The 23,384-nt window shown below is 39.0% G+C and overlaps 1 protein-coding gene across 1 annotated transcript in view; it reads right to left on the minus strand.

The window, feature by feature from the left end:
• LOC107044634 (metabotropic glutamate receptor-like) overlaps window positions 1–23,384 on the minus strand; it is a 119,298-nt gene that overhangs the window by 39,954 nt on the left and 55,960 nt on the right. Inside the window, exon 3 of the mRNA XM_015266582.1 lies at window positions 609–1,186. Within this exon, the coding sequence (XP_015122068.1) occupies window positions 609–1,186 (578 nt within the window). The remainder of the gene's footprint in view (window positions 1–608; window positions 1,187–23,384) is intronic.

The raw sequence follows: 23,384 nt of genomic DNA on the forward strand, positions 1-23,384 counted from the left end.
CAAACTTTTCCATAGTTTTTCCGAAAATTTTGACCAATTTTCGTATATTAAATCGATACTGAAGAGTCAAGTTATCACGCAAATTGCTAGCTTAATATCTTGCATGGTATCGACGCCAATATGTATTAAATTATTCGTCAATTATACGTCACTTTACTTTGAAAACCACATAATTAGGTAAATCTCATTATTAAAGAGAGGGGTGTGAACAACCCGGGAAAATATCCTTACACATTTCATTCATATAAAACTACAAATGAGAAGAGCTTTCTGCCAATGACCCGCATTAGAATAAAAAAATTCCTTGTTCAATGCGTTCCCTGATGCAAGTTAAACCCCACACTCCTTATTGTCCTGGTTCCTCTCCTCAACTAACCACTACCAAACTTTTCCATAGTTTTTCCGAAAATTTTGACCAATTTTCGTATATTAAATCAATACTGAAGAGTCAAGTTATCACGCAAATTGCTAGCTTAATATCTTGCATGGTATCGACGCCAATATGTATTAAATTATTCATCAATTATACGTCACTTTACTTTGAAAACCACATAATTAGGTAAATCTCATTATTAAAGAGAGGGGTGTGGTGCACATGGGTAACTTACACTTTGCAACCGATGAAGCTCCACCACTGCTGTCCTGCTTTTTGAAGGTGCTGCCACTCATGGTTACTTTTCCCCTGATATTTTTGTCCGGTTGAAAGACAATAATATAAACTTTTGGTGAATACAGACACACAAGTGTCACCGATGCACTGAGACTTATCGCAACACACAGCGTCGTGATTTGGATTTCATGTGCATTTCCAGTTCCAAAATAAATTGGTACGAATGCCAGCCATATTATGCACGTTGTGTACATAGTGAAACCGATGAATTTACTCTCGTTGAAGTTCTCTGGTATTTTTCGTGTTTTTACTGCATAAATAGTACAGACGACGATGAGAAAGGCATTGTAAAGTTGTGAAAATAAGAAACTCATGTCCTGAATGTTGCATTTTAGGATGACTTGACGACGGTCTGGGTAGAAGTGACGGGTCCCCGGGGGCTCAACTATCATCCAAACGAGGGTTAAGACTACTTGAAAAGCGATCAGCACTGCGGCTATGCAGACTTGCGAGGTGGGACTTATGTAACGGGGGCGAACCGCTGATCTTGAGGCTGAATCGAAGATTCTTGCGATTCTGAAACATGAGAGAATTGATTAGTTCTTTGTTATTTTTAGATATTATCTGTGGATAAGTTTTCTGAGTACAGAAGATGGAGGAGAAAATTATTTGATACTTCATTTTAAATATTGTTTGAAATAACTTTACATATTTTCGCTGAAACTAAAAGTTAAGACAACATTCCAATTTTTGCTTCCGAATGGAAGCTTTGTAATCGTCCGATTTTTATATTTTTAATTTTGATTGAAAATGATATCGAATGGTCCGAAACATAAAAATACGCATTTTGACGGAGGTTGCCGAAGCTACCGATAGCTTAGTTGGGAAAGTGCCCGGCACGTAACTGAGAGACCAGGGTTCGAAACCCGGCTGGGCGGTGCGAGATTTTTTTTTCTCTAAATTCTAATTCTCTCAATTTTTTTTCATCGGTGACTATACATACATACATATCTGTATGTCGTCACGTCTACGGCCACCTTCCCGGTTGTCCATTTTTGCAAAATAGAGTAATCAAGTGTCAGATTAATTAAGCGTTAAACTATTTTGTCCGATTATAGGTCTTAATGTGGCCTAACTCTGTACAAAATTTCAGCGCCATCGGTCGAATAGTTGTCTAGAAAAAGCAATTCGTTTGTAAATCGTTTCGCGAATATCTTAAGAACTAATGCACTGATTTAGATTTTATTCCAAAATATTCGTCTCGATGTTCTCTACCTCAATCAATCAAAACATACAGGGTATCCCATTTGCAACAGTACGGCTCAATATCTCTTGTAAGAAGAGAGGAACAGGAAAATTGTTCAAATACAAGTTGTAGGGTTCGGAAGGGGAAATTGCTAAATTGCCCATTGCTTATGTTCCTATGCTGCGAGCATGAAGTCAGTTTTTTGAATGACAACAATATTTTTCACCCCTACAAAAGGGGTTTGTCTCGCCAAGAAAAGTTCAACCATACCATGTTTTTCGATAACATCATCGTTTTCATGTGAATAATCGTATGAAAATCAAATTAACGGAAAATACCTTTAAAATACCTTTTTTAAGACTATCTTACAAGTTCCATTCCGCATTTGGTACATGTATCTTCATGTAGGTATCGCGAACAGTAATTACTACAGATTGATGTAGATAATTAGACAAAGAGAATAGAAAGCAGATTGATAGAGATATTCAGACGGATGAAAACAGTTCTTATAGTGTAATTCAGATATTGAGACTAACAGAAATAATCTTTGAACAAACTGATTTCCTGGGATTGAAAACAGATTATTACCTGGGAATTAAACAGAGAATCTTGAAATTCAAACAAAAAAGAAAGAATAAAAGGAGTGAAAATGCCGAAAAGATATTTAGAATTGACTGATGAGAAATTGGAGAGTGGCAGATCGAAAAAACCAACTTCCATGGGAGAGAAAAATGAAACTGGCGGAATGGATGAAATTCCAATAGAATCCATGAGAATAAATAGTCATGTCACTACTACGCGTTCAGAATCTTACTAAATGTCACAAAAATCAGTTCTCAAGGTCATCTCTCATGATCACAGGTATTCCAACTATTCCAAATTGGATCATAAATGCAGAAAGACTATTACCAAAAAGAAGGTCCCTTCACAAAATTATCGATCAATCAATCCTGTTGGATTGAAGAAGGATGAATCCGCATTACAAACAAACGATCGACTTTTCCAACATTCACCTCCCTCTTTGGTTAGTAATCATTCTGACATGAATAATTTCAATAATACTCCAAGTTCTCTCATGCCACAACCAGTATCTGACAAGGGAATTCCGATATCCAATTCTAGGGAAATGGGTAATCAAAATCCAACGTCCTGTCACAGGCTATCAGAAGAGATTTTTCAAGTGCATGATGCTAATGATAATCACCAGGTATTGTGCAATAATTCTTCAGAATTTTCAGTGTCCCAAAGTCAGGTTTCAACCCATTCGCAAACACGTAATCGATTCGTCCATAATGTTAGTGGTAATATGACTATTACGCAGGAAACAAACAGAATTTCTGAACATTATCTCGGTCCTATGAACATCCCATGCGTTCATTGCGGAGCATTGAATTTTCCTGCGGAAAGAATCCCAGGTAAAGGTAACTCATTCAGTGACTGCTGCAGACATGGAAAGGTTGTTGTTCAAAATTTACCAATTTCCCCGCAAATTCTGAAAGAACTATTCGATGGAACACATGAAAAATCGAATCACTTCTATCAGAACATTCGGTCTTACAATAACTCATTCTCAGTTGCTTCATTTAACGCCAACTTTGTGAATGTTAATAACAGATGTGACATCCGTCGAAAAATGCTTTATAATCCATTTTTCCTAAATAATTTTCTCTATGGAATAACCATTATTTCATAATTTTTATGAACGCATATCTGTAAAGAGAGTCAAATGCGAAGATCCCAAAGGTTCCTTGTAGGAATAGAGAAGGTGGAATAATAGATTGGAAAGGGTAACCCAATCAAATGTAGAGACGACACCCATAAAAATTATCCATGTAGAATTAAATCACGAATGAATGAATTAATATTTTCTTGTTTTAAAATTGTGGAAACTATCAAATATTACAATTTAACAAATTAGAAAGACATGAGATGTCTGTGAATCTCATTACCAGTTGGCAATAGAAAAATCAATAACACCTCTGAAAATGTATGAGAATGAGAATGGGGTGAAACCTACGTTTTGGGGCTAACCCGGAACCTCACCGTTTAAGAGGTTTCGCGGCTGACTAAGCTGGACAGTGACCATATAGCGGAAGTATGATGCTTTGACTCAATTAGGGGAAAAACGCGTAAAAATAACCACAAGTTATGATACGTCAATTAGGGGAAGCAGATGGTTGACTATTCCCTTTACAAAATTTGGAAAAACTACGCAAGTCCAAACGGAAAATGAGGAGGCCTAATGTCACCTAATCACCAATCAACGCGCTCCATGAAGGGATAGGAGAAACGTCACCACCAATCCCCGAATAATATTCAAAGAAATCCAATAATTTGGTGGATACCTGCAGCAGACAATGGTAAAAACAGGGGGAAGCTTCTAGAACCTTCCACCCCTGATGACACACTTTCGATTCAATATAAAAAGGGAGCCGCGACGCGGAAAAAGTCAGTTCCACTACACGTTCCAGTTCTTCATCAACCCTTCAGTTGGCTACTTTCATCGATTCTACAAGTGCGATAGTCACAAGTTTAGAATTAGCAGAGAAGCCCATTCTCTGAGTTAGATAAATTCATTCAGTCCTAAAGTGGGGACCCAAGTAATTTTGAAGTAACAATCAAATGTAGAGTTTTTCGTAACTTTACTTATTTAAAATATTCTACGACTTTTTGTCAATGAATAGAATCTTTCATGATTCTTTGATAATTTATGTTGTCAACTGAAAATATCGGAACTCAATTAACATCTTGGAACTCAAATCATTATTATTCATTCATTCAAAGTAATTAAAACGAAATTATTGTAAACAAAAAATTTAAGAATTAGGAAACGACAAACCTGTACAAGCACAACGAGAAGAAGGTCACGTAAGTTGTACGACCATCATTATAATTGTAAACTCACCAAAATTTCAGAATATAATTGTTCAGATTTACAATTCTTTTATTTAAAACTAACGCCTTGTGTTTCCAGCCAAGACACTTTCCCATTGATAATACTGGGGAATAACTAACTTCAATTCAAGGGGACCTTATTATTCAACCCTCTAGTGATTTGTTTTCTAACATTTGCCAATTAAAATTTATTTCAAAAGTTTTCATACTTTTCATATCATTTGCACATGACAACCAATGTTATAGTCGCGATTTCATCATTCCCGACATAACACAGACGACCAGGAACTTTTTGTTTAAAAATTCAAGGTCAAACTTACTATCAAATTAATACGGAACTATATCCAGCTGATAATGAGTTACCTAGCTTTGGACAGCTCTTCATAATCGATTCTGATGACGTGACCAATCGTAGATTCAATGCAAATACAAATTTGAATGCCGAAGTTCTTGAAGCAATTGATAATGCAATGAGAATATCTAATATACATGTTTTATCATATCAAATGATGAAAGAAGAGCTAGATTTCATGACGTCAAGGAATAATGGCGTTGAACCAGAACTTGAGTTATTATTCTCATTAAAAAAAGGATTAGATAGACGGCGTTACAATTTCCAACGTGTTAACGAAGTTGCGGCAGTTTTTTCAACAAGAGCAGATGGAGATATTCCAGAATCATATATTACTATTCGGAATACATCGGACAAAGTTTTACAATATGTCAGTGCAATGAATGAATGGGTTGAACCATGGACTTGTTTTTTTTTTTTATATTCCGGCCCTTTCTGCCCTCTGATTGGCTAATGGGCCCTCTCCAACCCTATGCATGCGGCTGTGGATTCGACACTGCACCGCATTCGCACTCCTATAGAACATAGGACTAGCATGGGAAACCACAGAAAACCCATGCCGGTACAGGCGGTCACTATATTAGCGACCTCACAACCTTTCGCATACTAGGCTCGCACCTAGCCGCTTCCGCCACCGACGTCGGTGAACCATGGACTTATCCATTATTTTATCCATATGGAACTAGAGGCTGGCATGATAAAATGAAACAAACTGATGGTAAAAACAGAGTCACGAGAAATGCGTACTTCAAGTATCGAATGGCATTTCGAACCGAACCCAATTATATGTTGTTGGGACGCAGATGATTCCACCAATGGACAGTTGATAGCTATGTCAAAATGGAAAGAGATAGAATAAATTATTTACGTTCGATACAACAAAAACTACGCGTGGATTGCTACGAAAATGTAATTGACCATTTACAACGACGGGCTCAAGATACGAATAGTCGCATTGGTAAAATTGTCATTCTGCCATCTTCGCATGTAGGATCACCACGTTATATGTTGCAAACTTATCAAGACTCGATGACGATAGTTCGTAATTTTGGCAAACCAGATTTATTCATTACCATGACCTGGAATCCGAAATGGAGAGAAACACGCGAAAATCTTCTGGATGGACAAACTTCATCAGACCGGCCAGATTTGGCAGCTCGCGTGTTTGAGTTGAAAAAAGACAAACTAATAAGAATAATCACTCAAGATCGAATATTTACAGACGTTCACATGCATGTGATCGAATACCAAAAACGTGGATTACCTCATGTTCACCTACTATTGACGTTAAAACCAAATTCCAAAATTACAACTCCTGAAATTGTAGACAAATATATTTCTGCTGAAATGACAAGTTCCTTTGAAAATCCAGAATTACACGAAATCATAAAAAATAATATGGTCCACGGTCCATGCGGTGATTGGTGTTTAGATGATAAGAAGCAATGTTCGAAGAAATATTCAAAAACACTTCACAATGAAACAACGATGGATGAGGATGGTTACCCTTGCTACAAGCGTCGCGACACGGGACAATATACTCGCCGAGATGGATTTGTTTTTGACAATCGAAGTGTTGTTCCACACAATAAAGAATTATTGCAACGTCTCAATTGTTCCATTAATGTCGAAGTCATCTCAAATATTAAAGCTGTGAAATATCTTTATAAATACATTTATCAAGGCCCCGATGCTGCCGCTATTGTTGTTCAAGAATCGAACCCTAATGCAGAGCAAGCCATTCTCAATCACGATGAAATAAAGGATTATCTGGAAACACGTTATGTCAGTCCTCCTGAAGCATGTGCACATATTCTGAATTTCCATATGCACGATAAAAGTCACAGCATGACACGCTTATCGATACATCTCCCAAATCAGCAAACAGTTATGATTGACCAAATTGATAATGATGATGCCATTCAGAATGCCTTGAGTAAAAATACGACTCTGACTGCATATTTCAAGTTAAACCAACAGGACCCAGAAGCTAGAAATTTTACATATGCTGAAATACCAGAGCATTATACATTCAAAAAAATAATGGTGAGTGAATTTGGGAGCAACGCAAAAGTCATTCCAATGTCATTGGTCGAATATACTCGGTTAGTCCTACACAACCAGAATTATTCCATCTCAGATTATTACTGACATCTGTAAAAGGAGCTACGAGCTATGAAGATTGAAGAACAGTAAATGGAATAATACATCCAACATTTATGAGTACATGTCTAGCATTAGGTTTAATCGAAGATAAAAACAAATGGATGACTGTTATACGTGAAGCTGAGATTTGGATGATGCCAAGACAATTACGACAATTATTTGTACGTATTTTAATCCACTGCAAACCGGTTCATCCCGAAGAATTATGGGAGGAATTTAAAGACTCATTGGCAGAGGACTACTCACGAATAATGTCTCTCCATCAGACTCACCTGAAAGCTTATATTCAAATAAATACGCTACTAACAAGAAACACTAGGGAGGTGTTCCCCTCCGATTTCGATGAAACTCATATATGTTGTAGAGGACTCGAAACTAAGCGACACCTATTTTTTTTATCGGCGAATACGCAGTTTTAAGGGTGGAAACCATGGTCAGACGGTGACCACTTTTGGGGGTGATTTTTCAATTTCACCTATAAGAAGGGAATATTCGTGNTATGTTGTAGAGGACTCGAAACTAAGCGACACCTATTTTTTTTATCGGCGAATACGCAGTTTTAAGGGTGGAAACCATGGTCAGACGGTGACCACTTTTGGGGGTGATTTTTCAATTTCACCTATAAGAAGGGAATATTCGTGAATGTTCATTATGGGAATAAATAGCTCGTGAGGAATTATGAAAATCACAATTGATAGTTCCTCCGGGGGTTGAAATTTGGAGAGTAAACTACCCCTGTAAAAACTTCATTTTTCAAAAAAAAAAACTATGATTCAGAATTTTATGAAACCAACTGCGTTGGATGGAACATGGAAAAATGCGGAATGCCTGTTTTTGGTTATTCCCCAGAACTGGAGTTTTCTAGGGTGAAAAAAATAATTTCCTGGTAACATCATCCACCAAGGTGGTTTGGTTATTTATTCATTCCATTGAGGTAATGTATAGCTTATGAGAAAACGTGAGAAAATCGAATAATAGTTCCTCTCGGGGTTGAGATTGACGGGGTANCAAAAAAAAAAACTATGATTCAGAATTTTATGAAACCAACTGTGTTGGATGGAACATGGAAAAATGCGGAATGCCTGTTTTTGGTTATTCCCCAGAACTGGAGTTTTCTAGGGTGAAAAAAATAATTTCCTGGTAACATCATCCACCAAGGTGGTTTGGTTATTTATTCATTCCATTGAGGTAATGTATAGCTTATGAGAAAACGTGAGAAAATCGAATAATAGTTCCTCTCGGGGTTGAGATTGACGGGGTAATTAACCCCGCGAAATAATATTTTTTTATCAAACAACTATTGGCTTTCACGGAAATGATTGCATCGGAAGAGATATGAAATAATACAGTATCCCTTTTTATGAAAGAATAAAATTGGATTCCAGATATCCCAAGTCTCAATTTTGATTTCAATAATCCGCACGTGAAAATGATATTTTTCCAAAATTCGGCGATAAACGAATAACGATAAAAATAGATCAAAGAAAAGATTCTCTGGAACAAAATTTCCTTTTTCTTGAGGTACAGCAACAGGGTGGTTATATTTGAAGAAAAAGCAGTGACGAGTACGAATAAAAATTTGCTAAATAATCGGAGTTTTTCCATATCGTTCAACGAATGATTGAACTTGTTTTTGTCATATGTTGGAGGAACCGGGGTAGGGGTTCTAAGAGACTTCATTATTAGAGTATATATGTGATGACAACACAGTGCTGAAAGCGATAATAAATCCAAACAAAATGCAAATAGCCGTGCACGCGTCACCTATATCCAAAAATAGGTAATCCATCATGCAGTAATCATGTATTATTGATAACCCTGAATATTATTCACTTCCATTTTGCGCAGCATTCAGTTTACGTAAACACATCACGACAAACCTGTCTCTTATTAATCGTATATTCCGAATTCTTTCCATCATGAGATTCAATCCTATAAACGTTATTAAGATCCTCATGGCAACATTTGAAGTCCTGAATCTTGGCGAAACCCCTGTGACTAATGAAGAATGAGAATTGACAACTCATTTCGAGAATATATTGCAATGAACTATGGAGGAATATAATGGGGTGGACATTATTAAAGAATCAACTCTTGATTTCCAAGAGCCATACAAAGACATCGAAATGATACCAATTGAGGATACAGAATTCCAACCACATCATAAAGAATCATCTGATAGTTGTTCAGAGAATGACGAACTTGTAGATTATGACTATAAAAAAAGAGCAGTCGAATACTGGAGGAGTGCAAAAACAAAGAAAAATCTGTCTATAAAAACTATTTCCAATAAATTCAAAAGAGTGAAATCGGTCCAGCAATTACGTCGTTGGGCACATCAAGTCAATAAAGGAGGAACTTATATGGAAAAGTTGAAACGAATATCAGAGTACACGTTGAAACATATGAAAAATGCTATCGATGCGGGGCTAATTGTTCATGATGCCGACCTACGTAGATGGGCTCTGCAAGCTCAACGAGATATTGGATATCAAGATATTCGTTTCAAGGCCTCGGCATGGTGGCTACATTACTTCAAAAGAGCTCATCGCATCACATCTCGCAAGATTACTAAATTCGTCACACGTAAAACAATGGAAAATCAAAAAGATTTACAAAAAACACCGGACGAATTCCTGAAACAGATCAAACCATATTTTGAGATTTATGGCTTGCAAAACATCTATAATTCTGATCAGAGTGGTTTCCAATTGGAAACGCATTTGGGGCGAACTTTGGCGGAAGAGGGGTCTAAAGAAATCTCATGCATTGTACAATCTGTAACATCAACGACACACAGTTATACCATACAACCCACCATATCAGCAGATGGAAAATTATTGTCACCTCTCTTCATTGTTTAGAAGGAATCTTCCAGAACGTTTGGTCCAAGGGTTCAGGAGAATCTATTCAGACCTTCTAATGTTTACATAACGGCTTCAAAGTCAGGGAAATTGACGTCTGGTAAGACGATATTTCAAACTTAAGATGTAACAAACTTATTTGTACTGATTGTAATGTTCATCCCATTGCAACTATTCCAGAACACTTTAAAATTTGTCTGGAAGAAGTATTCTTTCCAAACGTGGGACCAAAAAGTCTACTGTTAATCGATTCATGGAGTGGACATTGCTCTCAAGTGATAGAACAGGTAACTCTGCGGAATAAAGAATTATTAACTATGTTAATCCCCAAAGGAACTACGGGAAAAATTCAACCTCTTGATGTGTACGGCTTCAGGATTTGGAAAAATTGGTAACACGTCTTATCAACTGGCCGACATTTCAACTAGGACATTTCAACTGCGACATTTCAACTGTTTTTTTCAACTACGACTCTTTAACTACGACTTTTCAACTACGACTATTTAACTAAGACTTTTCAACTACGACGTTTCAACTAGATTTTTCCATCCATAAGACGTAGTTGTATGGTTTTCCATTTTTATGATGTATATTTTTTCCATTCTATTACAATAGTTTATTATTATGAACAGTTTTATTATTATGAATTATTTTAAAAATATAATTAACATAATGAACATTATCGCAATACATTTTATAAATTTATGGTTTTTCATTTTAATTGTATCATTTTTTTTTATCTTATCACAGAAAGTAACATGATGAACTTGATCTCTATGCAACTTGGAATTTCAATAAATAATTGATAAATAATAACGAAATAGCTTATAAGTAGAACAGTAAGTGGGCAAAAATACACGAATAAATGCAATAAATAATCGCTGTACAATGACGCGTAACTAATGAGAATTTATAATTTGATGCATTGGGCAATTCCCCTCAGATAATCCTCAAAATTATCCAGTGCATTCTCGCGATTAACAATCGTCCTAAGTCTCGCATTTGTGCGGTATCATCGTTATTTACGTATTCCGAATGTTTTTGAGAAATATTAGATATATTGAAATTTCCATTGGATAGCTGTATGTTACAAAGTAGTTGTCAAAAATTGAAAAAAAAAACATTTAATATTTGCAAAACTTCAAATATATTAATTCACTTTTTTTCTAAAATCGGAAAACTTGGAATTTTGGAGTTTATGTTTCGCATAAAATTCCAGTTGAAATGTCCTAGTTGAAGGAGTGTTAGTTGATAATGTTGTTAGTTGAAATGTGGCTAGTTGAAATGTCGCTAGTTGAAATGTCTTAGTTGAAATGTCGCCAGTTGATAAGACATGGATCCGAAAAATTACGCCCGTCATTTTTCAGATACAGTGGTTTTATGCAAATTTGAACAATATTTTTTTTTGCTCCGAAAGACAGAATTTTCATGAAGGTAGTTAACCCTCAAATTTGAAAGCTCAGAGTGAGTAGTGATTGTGATTTCCATAATTCCTCCCCAGCTATTCATCAGTTGGATAAATTGAATAAATAACCCTACCACCTTGGTGGATGATGTTGTCGGGAAATTATATTTTTCATCCTAGCAAACTCCAGTTCTGGGGAAAAACCAAAAACAGGTATTCCGCATTTTTCCATGGTCCATCCAACGCAGTTGATTTCATAAAATTCTGAATCATAGTTTTTTTTTTTTTTGAAAAATGAAGTCTTTACAGGGGTAGTTTACCCCCCAAATTTCAACCCCCGGAGGAACTATCAATTGTGATTTTCATAATTCCTCATGAGCTATTTATTCCCATAATGAACATTTAACAAAATTCCCTTCTTATAGGGGGAATTGAAAAATCACCCCCAAAAGTGGTCACCTTCTGACCATGGTTTCCCCTCTTAAAACTGCGTATCCGCCGAAAAAAAAAATACGTGTCGCTTAGTTTCAAGTCTTCTACAACGTATATGAGTTTCATAAAAATCGGAGCGGAACACCTCCCTAGTGTTCCTTGTAAGCGATGAAGGATCAAGCATAACAAACTACCCTTCGATGCCACAAATCACTAATATCGATGATGTTGAAAATGATATATTACCATCACAGCATAATATCATTGGAACTGAACAGTATCAAAAGCTCAATGAGAAACAAAAACATCTCGTCAATAAAATTTTGAATCAAATTTTGAATGACACAGCTGATAATGAATGTCGATGCATATTCATTGATAGACCAGGCGGATCAGGAAAAATATTTATTTATACCACGTTGTATCATTTGTTGCGAAGTAGAGGAAAGAAATTATGTACCATGGCCTACACTGGTATAGAAGCAACGCTACTTCCACATGGGAAAACGGTCCACAAAATATTGAAATTACCAATTGGATTGTACAAAGACTCATCAAAAACTATTAGAGTGCAATCTAAAGAAGCAGAGTATTTAAGAAGTATTGATATGTTCATATGGGATGAGGCACCAATGGCACCAAGACATGTTCTCGAATTAGTAGATCGTAATTTACGTGATGTAGTGGGTAATAATCAAACATTCGGAGCAAAAGTCATGTCATTGGGAGGTGATTTTCGCCAACTGTTACCAGTTAGAAAATATGCAACTCGCAGTGAATTGGTCAACTTATCAATCAAATTCAGTTCTTTATGGCCTGAATTTTCACAATTTGCTCTTACTGAGAATATTCGTGCGCTACCCGGAGAAATCGAATTCACAAATTTTTTATTGTCAGTGGGTGATGGAACTATCAATATAAACGAAATTGATTTATGCCTTCCAGACAATTGTGTCGCTCCTCCGAATGCTGACATCGCAGAAGATATTTATGGAGAAGTTATCAGGGCCAAGAACTATGCTCAATTTACAAAGTGGGCGATATTATCAGCAAGGAATTGCGACGTAGATGAGATTAATAAGAGAGTCGTTGAATTGCTGGACAAGTCTGCAGAGAAAATTTATACGAGCATTAATACTGTCAAGGAATGTGATGATGGATTGATGACTGATGCACTACTATCAGAGTATTTGGAGACCTTGAATCCTCCCAATTTACCACCACATGAATTAAAACTGAGGATTAATGCAGTTGTAATGGTAATTAGGAATCTTTCTGTCAACGAAGATTTATGTAACGGAACTAGACTTCAAATTTTAGAATTGTCAAATCATTTATTAAAATGCAAAGTTTTAACTGGTGATAAAGCAGGAAATATAGTATTCATATGTCGTATTAATATATATAACGAAGATACCTATCCTTTCATACTTGGAAGAAGACAATTTGCTATCCGATTAGCACTTGCTATGACTATCAACAAATCGTAAGGACAAACATTCGAAAAAATGGGAATTGATCTCAGACGAGATATTTTCAATCATGAGCTGCTTTATGTTGCATAGTCACGTGTTCGTTTTTGGGATTCATTGAAGGTATATTTGGGGAATCAAAGGGAATCGAGTGTAGTGAGAAATTATGTCTACGGAGAGTTATATGACTAAACAATATCTCTTGGTGTACTTCATCCGTAATCAATCTTGTTCGATGCCGAATCTGGTTTAAGTGGAATTAGTAAGCGATGGGCGAGATAAAAACGGATTTTCCGGGAGCGTGAGAAGGTCCAGAAATCACTACACGTGGCGTTGGTCACAAAAGTCAATTTAATTTGAAGTCAAAAAAATTACACGTGTTAGAATTAAATAATTGAGAAGGTCAAGAATATTAGCGCGGGTCACAATATTTATTAACGCAGTTCTCAGAATTTATAACGCAGAGCAATAATACGCAGAACTCGAATACAATAGATATACTAGGATATTCGCGGAACACAATGTACACAGTACGAAGGCCGAAATGCAAATGAGGCCGATTGAAAGACCGCAAGGTGGCAGGTGTCGATAATCGTGGGTCCAAACGTGCCCCAATTTAAATGAGGGCGTTCGCTGGACACCTGTCCATCAAGTGGCGCCTCAGGTGTCAGAGGTGAGAGGCCACTGGTCAGTTCAGTCGGTTGCGCAGGTCAGTCCTGAGAAGCCATGCAAGCATGCGAGAGGAGCGAGTGTGCGTGAGTGTGCGTGTGCGAAAAACAATTCGGTGGAAAACCGAACAAATCTATTCCCATTATTCATAATTAAAAATATATTGAACTGTGGGGCCTTTCGCAGGAGAAAAATCGTATACCGTCTTTTTATTAAATACTAATGACATTTCATTTTACACTCATTTAATCAGTAATGCTTGGTTAATTCATTAACAATCTATATTTCAACTAATTTATTTTCTGATGTTCATAGAAGATGCATACTAATTTAATGCATTGACGAATTTGCATGTCTTAATTATGGTCCAGGAATAGTTGCTATCAGACAAGAATTGATTATTGCGATCGGAGATGGAATTTAACATGAACTTTCATTGCACCAGTCATTCAAATTATCACTTACAAATATAATCAACACCGCAGCCACTTGCGGCCGCGGTGGCGCTAGTTACAGAATATGTTCAACGTTACCGCCATCAACAGCAAGGCACAACTCCAGCCGTCGTTGGAAACTTTGAGCAACAGACCGGAGGACTTCAGATGGAATGATCGCGATTGCTTGTCTGGATCGTCGTTCAATCTTCCTAGAACCCAATAACAGAAGTAAATGCGGTTCTCCATATCTTGGGGAATAATGCTTGCGTTAACGTGACATGGTAAGAATGGTACTGACCAGATCTCAAGATTCTGTGGGCCGTGTTCCGTGGTACTCCCAAAACACGTTCAATGTCCCGTAAACTAATATGAGGATTCATGTGTATCATTCGTAAAGCAGCAATGCTGCGTAGATCGTTAACATTGAAAAGTTGCTGGCGTTATCGTTGCCCAATTCTTCCCTGCCGACAATTTCGTTCGATTTGGTGAATGACTACAGCAGAAGGATGTCGTCGTCGATTTGGAAAGCGCTGTGCATACAATCGTGTGCCCTTTCGATACACTTGTCGACACTCACTCTCAACGTCTCTTACCTACCTCAGCCATCTTATGTTTATATGGTACATTGACGAGATATTAAATAACTAATATTCTAGCGTTTCTGTGCGGCAAGATAGTGCGAATAACCATATATTCCTTTGGTTTGATTTTCGTACGATTATTCACATGAAAACGATGACGTCATCAAAAATATGTACCATATTTTCAACTTTTCTCGGCGAGACGAACAACTTTTGTGGAGGTGAAAAATATTATTGCCATTTAAAAAACTGACTTTGTGCTCGTAGCATAGAAACATAAGCAATGAGGGCCTGGATGCCATCGGCAATGACTTTCCCCCTCCGAACCCTACAAATTGTATTTGAAAAATCTTGATATCTCCCCCTTCCTACGAGAGATATTAAGCCGTACTGTTTCAAATGGGATACCCTGTATATACTCGCTCATACAAAATTTGCGAGATATTCCTGTTTCTCTATTTTTCCATTAAAATCGTTGTACGCGCTCGAACTTGTGCAAAAATCGAGATATGGACTTGTTCTTTTCTGCAGAGATTGTTTTTTTTAACTTTTGCCAATTATTTTTTTCTTATAAAAGCAAGAATTTCTCTGCCATCAAGTTTGAGATAATATACATAGCACGTTATTCCGGCTTGAAATATTATTTTGCAGGTCTATATTCATTTAATTAAATATTGACTTTTACGCTGAATGAATCCGAGAAGGGTTTCCAGCTCAAATAAGAAATAAGATTCTTGAGAAAAAATGCCACTAATTCGGTCTCCCGGATGGGTTGATTGAGAATTTTATTATTGTACATGATATTGTAAAAATTACATAATGACACAACCCATGTAACAAAGAAAACAGACGCAATATAAACAGAGATTTAGATAATAAACACACACGCTGTAAGTGTTACATTGTTACTGAAAAGCAAAGCTGAAAAGAGCAGGAGGCGGGCTCTCAACAAAAGCAAGAAAAAGGCCTACGTGAACGATAGAAAAAATGGTTAAAGTGCAGGCTGTGAGAGTAAAATAAGCGCTATCTAGGGGATATCCCTAAGATGCTCCCTCAGAGCCGCCTTGAAAGATGAGAGGAAGGGAAGCTCACGGATGAAATTGGGAAGAGCATTCCAGTAATAAGTCGTAGATACATGAAACGAGCATGTTAAGCACTCCAGAAGGGGCGAATGAACAGCGGATTCACCTCACCCCTGACAGGACGCCCACGCCGGCTGGCCACAAAGAGATCAGCAAGATATCGCGGCTTATCAAGCTGTAGAGTTTGTAACGAGATTTTCTCATTACGGATTAAAATCCCCTTAAAAAGATATGTGAACTCTTAACTTAGTGAAGAGAGACAGTTAGTGACATCTAGAGGCGGCTGAAGAAAGCCGGGACTAGATGAACTGAGTGACAAACCGATGAAAGAACTACGGCACAGCGGTTATGGGTGAAACCGCGACACCTGGAGGTCAGAAGGACGTTACTAGACTATCGCTATTTTGGAATTCGCCCAGCATGTGCTAGGGGAAAAGGGGCCGACGTACGGGCTGTCTAACTGGGCGATTCCATAGGCTATGTCAGAGTAGACTAGGGACCAACGACCAGGTGAGAGGACTGGTGCCCCCAGGATCCCGTCGGGTTGATTGGTGGGGATAGGGTAACGGAATGACCTATCATCGCTGAGATATCCAGACTAGGGGGAGAAGGCCCTAGTGAGATTCTGAGTTAGTCGAAGGCAGACGCTCGAGCGGGGAAGTCGAAAGGATTTCTCCGAAATATACTGTGGTGTTGGCTTGAAAGAGGGCCAAGGGAATGGTGGGCGAATAGCTCAGCGCAGCCAGGTGCATAACTGCTGGTAGCGAACGTAGGAGGATGCTCCTGCATCCCCCACAAACGGAAAAAAGAGTTATTTCCGAACTTTTAGTGACGACTTTGTTGTTTCCGGCGTTATCCGGCTCGGCAAAACCACTGACGAGCGCATGGGCCCGTGAGTCTGGAGTAGAGATTATCCTCCTGTCGACCGGACCATGTGCCGACATTCGAGTACCCGGAGACGGTGACGTGCGATGACCGAAGCGGTAACTGGTAACCGAGAGGGTGGGTGGTCGTGAAGTGGATAACAGTGTTCCGCTTCGGTCGGATCAGCCTCTCGGCGTCCCAGGCTCTGACGAGTCCCGGCTGTTTCGCAATTAACTCTGAAACACTCCCGAGTCGAAATACTCAGGAGGAGAAAGCCTAATAAGAGAGTGAAAAACCCTCCAGGACGAGTGTAAATTCAATTTGCATGGATGATTATGCCGTGAGGTTTAATTTCCAGCCTGAAATAGTGGCTGGTGACGTTTGGCATAGGATACTCCTGGTGGACCTTGCCCACTCTACCGTGTCACACTGATGCTAGCTGGGCAACCCTTTGCCGGGTCACAGAAGTCCTCTGAGTGGACGAGTTTGCCTCAGAGGCCGGTTTTCGTCGAAACTCCCGTGAAAGTTCGGCTGGCGCCCGATTATTGAGCGATAGAGATCGCATAAAAAGTAGTTTGGATTTTTCCTGGGTAAAAAACCCGGGAAAATATCCTTACAAGTTTTAGAAGTGAGGCACGCAATAAAGTATTTCCTACGAGCCTCGTATGTCAGCCTGCCAAACTGAGTGCGGTAAGAGGTGATGTGCTCATCTCTCCTCAGCGCAAAGACGTATCTAACTCGTATGTCGATGAAACGTTGAATTCTGATCGCAAGCTCATCCAAGAGACCAGCATATATGAGACCGCAGTAATCAACCAGGGGAAACACCAGAGTTTCTATCAGCTGTTTGCGCAATTCAAGAGTGGTGCTGGCATGGAAGGAGCGAAGACGATACATCACCGAGTGCACTCTTCGAGAGACACTTACTGTCAAGCACCACCCCAAGACTGCGCACTGAAGTCTCGAGGGGAACAGTGCTGAAGCACCAATGCTAATGGACGCGTTGGACAAAGAGTAGATTTTATTCATGAAGAAATGAGAACCAAGAATAATCGTCTTCGTCTCACTGACGTCTAACTTCAAGCGGTTACATACAGCGCAGTCGATGATGCAATTGGCCACACTGCTCCCCTTTGACGTGACATCCTCAAACTCAGGCCGTGAAAAAACGTAAGTAAACCTGGAGAACATTAGCATAGATTAAATGCTGAAAGCCAGGCCCAAGCCTCTCCCGGACATCGTTGATAAAAAGTCTAAATAGTAAAGGGCCCAGGACGGGCTCCTGCGACACACCATGATTCAAGGATTTGAAAGAGGACACTCCACTTGTTCCTCCTAGTGTTGCGTGAGAACGGTCGCCGAGGTAGGACGCAATCCACCTAATAGCAAAAGACGAGAAACCATATCTGAGTAGTTTCCGAAGCAACAGCGCATGACATACTGAGTCAAAGGCCTTGCTAACATCGAAGAGAAGTAGCAAGGTCAGCTGGCGATTGTCGATTCCAGATAGAATATCGTCCGTTAGCTTCAGAAGTGCTGTTTGAATTCCAGGATGAAGGCGAAAATCTGTCTGAAATGGATCCTCTACGGAGCGCTCAGCAAAAAATCGGACGATCTGCAAAAAGAGTCAAGTTTCTCCAAGAACTTGGACACAAAGCACAGGAGCGCAACAGGCCTAAAGTCGTCGTCGTAAGTTCGTTGATAGTTGAAGAATTCTTAACCTTGCTAAGCGCTACAATAAGGGACTTTTTCCACTCAGAGGGGAAAGAGGAAGTTGAGAAAGACAAGTTAAAAAGCCCCAGAAGGAACGGCATCAAGGTTGGCCGCACAGCCGTGACTACCGATTTCGGGACACCATCCGAAGTTTGAGCTTCAGTAGAGAAGTGCATAATAACATTCAGTACCTCATCAGCAGCAACTGAGCGGAAGACGAAGCCCGAATCGGCGTCACCAGCAATAGCCCCCATATCAGGAAGAGAGCTGAGGAACTCATCTACTGAGGGTTCAGAAGGGTCAAATGAAACACTAGCAAAGTGCTCATTTAGAGCCTTAGGGTCGACATCAGCAGGACCATTGTTCACATGGAGCACATCAAAGTGCCTCAGTTCCTTTCAAATTGACGCGGGATCAGTCAGGGTCTTAATTCTCCGTTGAAAAAATAGCTGGCGGGCCTCCTCAACTTCTTTATGAACACGATTGCGAACCGTAAGTCACGAGCGAGCGAAGGCAATCCGTGATTCATGGTTTGCGCTTTGTAGATACTCTCACAGTCTTCACAGGGACGGCTATATCAATAGCCGAGCTGAGGTACGTGCACAGGCACAGAACCATGTGTTCAAGGGATGACGATGTAGCAAACGCTGATCAATTACAGACTACCAGCCGCGAGTTCGGTTCAACCTCGTCCAGTGGCGCAAAGTCTCTGAAGTAGATGTCACTAGTGGGGGAGTAGATGCAGAAGAGCAGAATGCAATGTAGCCGCGATAAAATCATGTCCATCGACAAAAGGCACATTAGTTTTCCAGCCAAGTGTCAGAATCAGAAGTGTGATGAGTAGTTCCATGCGACACTAGTCGAAGGGAGTTATCAGCGCACATGGAGCCCACCAAGGCCATATGAAAATTGGTAAGTGAGGATTGATCTGCATTAAAATCACCCAGAATAACTTTTGAGCTGTAGTCTTGCAGGTGCCGTTGCGACGAAGGTAAAAAATCAGTGCTTTCACGGAAAGGCGCATGAGGCGGCCTATAGACTACAACAACAAAGATCGGGAAAACTCCATGACAGGCAATCTCATAGAAAAGATATTCAAGTAATCTCGGCTTCTTTGTCCACACATGAAATGAGAGAGCAAGAACTTTAACTTTGAAGCAGTTATTGATGAACAGGGCTACACCACCATCACGCGTATCACGATCATAGCTGAAAAGCCTGTAACCCTTAAGCGAAACAACGTCATCATCAACCAGGGAGCAAAGCTTAGTCTTAGTCATATCTATAACATGGAACAGAGGACGAGAATCCAGGAAAAGTCTGACCCTCTCAATGTAAGCCTGAGAGAATTCACATTCAGATGACAGACTCATAAGCCATCCAGTGTTAACAGGGATGCTCCCTGATTCATGTCAGTAGAGTGAGATAGCGAAAGGGACTGGAAATTAGGTAAGGGGGGAACAGGGATAGAAGAAGAAGAAGAAGAAGAAGGAAAGAGCAGGAAACAGAGAGAGTTTATTGAGAGTCCGTCAAAAAGTTTTGTAAATGAGCCATTGATGCTATGGGAAATGCAGTTTCCCATTTCTTATCATTGATATAAACGGCGGAGACATGAGAGTCGATAATATATTCAAAATCGTAAAGTGATTTTAACGGTTTATTAAGGGTTGCCATTTGGATGAGCATTCCAGAAACAATGGAGATCTTCCGTCGGAGTGAGGACCCTGCTGCAAAGATTTAAGAGCTTTTAATGACATTAGAATGGAAATTTCACATATCGTGGGTTATGTACGAAATGTCATATTCATCATTTTCAGACTTTTAGACCAAATAGGGCAAAAATTTCATACACTCATCTGCATTCATGGAAAAAACGCGAATTAAATACCAAGAAAAAGTGAACCGATGTTATTTGTAACCTCCCTACGCGAAGGGAAGATGTTAGTAGCAGGACTACCTAGTAATGCCACAAGATAAGACTAGGCAAGAATGATAGATTTCTTGCCATACTCTTCATTTACAGGAGAAGAATATTCTCTTGTCTTGCCTTTTAAGCAAAGAGGAATCAGAGATTGCAGCTGCCCTCTCTCAACGTCGTATCGGATGGCATTTCATTCCCCCTCGTTTTGCTCACTTTGGAGTTATATGGGAGGCTGATGTAAAAATTAGGAAGTGACATTTGTACACTGTCTCTCAGGGCCGAGTATTCACGTTTGAAGAGTACAGTATATTGCTGAATAAAATTGAGACAATTTTTAATTCTAGGCCATTGACTCCTTCGACAAATCATCCTTCTAATGTTCAAGTCCTTACCCCGTCACACTTCCTCATTGGCGAGTCACTACTCCAACCTGTTCAAAATAATTTTCCCAAGGTCCCAGGTAAGCGTTCATCTCGTTGGCAGCATCTCATAACGTTGAAGCAATGACTTTGGCAACACTGGAAGACTATGTAGTTGCACGAATTGCAGATGATAATCAAGAGGAATACATCAGATCAAAGAATCGAGTTGGACTCGCTCATGCTACTTGTTGAGGACAATGTGCCCCCTCTCCAGTGGCATTTGGGTCTTGTGCTTGAGATACATTCTGGACGAGATGAAGTTATAAGAGTGAAAAATTATTTTTGAATCTAATCAAATTTGTTTGTTTCTGTTCCACGCATTGAATGGTTTTTAGATTGTTTTTTTTTAATAAATGAAAAAATATTAATCCATGCGAAAAAGTGGCAACATCGTCGGTAGTGTTTTTTTTTTTCACCAGGAGCTGGTACCACTGGCTCGAGGGAGCTCCAATCACAACGCTTCATCGCTCTCTCTCAAGAGACGTTTAAATTGACCGCACTACCCCCACCCGATCAGTACTTGAGACGGTGCTGCTTATTTGGGCTGCGTGCGCAGAAATTTCATTTTTCAGTAATTTTTTCGCTATTATTAATAAAAAATGCTCCTAGGCGACAATCTTTTTCACTCAAAAAATCATTGATCACATGTTCTAAATGTGACTAAAGTTTCATGACTTTGGCTCCTTTTTTTCCTTGGGTTGTGCAGTTTTTCCTGTGATTTCCATAAGATCACGGCTTAAATGACCACTTTTTCAAAAATTCATAATAAATTAACCATGTTCCCCAGCAGTCTGAAACTTTGCACACGCCTTTTCCATCATTTAGAGAATACTTAAAAAATGAAAGAGAAAAATAGCTGCTTTTTTTTAACGCTCCGGGGTCGCCCGATTATCCTTAAATTGTGAGTAATAAATTATTTGTGATATTCCTGCCTACTCTTCTCTTCTCTCTCTGTCGTTATAATTCCTTTGGGTCTTCCAACTTTCCACTCCCTGAGATCAGTCGGGAAATCGTTGTTAGTTGATGATAAACTAACTGGCGCTCAGTGATTTCTTAAATTGTCGATAATGATTGTTAGTAATGGGATTTTGAGCCCTGACAGCCCTTTACACAGGCCGCGTGAGGTGAAGGCCTTCAGCCATTTATTTATTGCCATTGAATAATTGTCCATTAATTTAGTCGAATATTTATTTAAAACAAAGGCCTGTCTCAATTGGCGCCCAACGTGGGGCCCGTTGGAAATTTTTGTTGTGAAATATTGAATTAAAAAATTTAAAATCAGTGAAAATTTTAATTGACAAAAATTGTATAGTGAGTTAGAGAGAGATCGCAGAGTATTGAAATTCGGCGTTCAGCGAGAGCGCCAGTCAGTGTTTACATCCCGGGAAATTAAGCAATAAACCCTCACAAAGGGACTATTTACTAGTGCTATTCTATCTTATTCCTTTTCATTTATGCTTTTCTTCACTCTCTAATTCCTCTCGCTTATTGTATGAAATATTGAATGTAATATATTGATGTACTTGTAAAACCATTTTTGTCGACTCTTCCACATAAGTCTATCGATAATTTCGTCCATCTGTTGTCCAGATTACCGATGAAAACCGTCTGTTGTCAAGGTTGCCGTGACGGACCCAATCGAAAGAAATTATAATTATATTGAGAATTTTCATTACCCGGTTTTTATCAAAGTGAATAATAGAAAATTTCAGAAATAAATATCGAAGTAGATAATATGTTTGGCTCATCGTTAATTAGTAAAATGTGTAAAATATCGAAATGATTCGTTCTCCACCCCCAAGTAAAGTTAAAAATAAATCCGTTGCTCCCATCGATAGAAAATTGAGATCACACACCACTGACACAATGACGTCAGATTCGGAACAAATAGAAACAGTATAAAGTCAACAACCCCTTTCCGGAAATACGGCACGGGAGTTGACGGGAGGAAATGTAGCATCGACGACTGGGGTAATATACCCCGCACTTACAAGGCAAGACAGGGTACCAACACCACTCATGTCCACTAGGGGGAGGGGAATGCGATTAACCTCACCCATTCAAAACATCGTTAATGGTGAAATGATGAATTCAATTAATGACCTCCAAGAGAGGATGAGCAGAGTCGAAATTCTTGCCAGGGATGTAAATGAAATAAAAATTAAATTGGATAGGGTAATAAATATTATTGTCGAGCAGAGTCAAAGTGCAAACGGATCGATGGATGGGAATTCCCGTCGACCAAATAATGAG

The sequence above is a fragment of the Diachasma alloeum genome, unplaced genomic scaffold, assembly GCF_001412515.2.
Source record: "Diachasma alloeum isolate Michigan unplaced genomic scaffold, Dall2.0 Dall_scaffold_00772, whole genome shotgun sequence".
Classification (NCBI taxonomy): Eukaryota; Metazoa; Arthropoda; class Insecta; order Hymenoptera; family Braconidae; genus Diachasma; species Diachasma alloeum.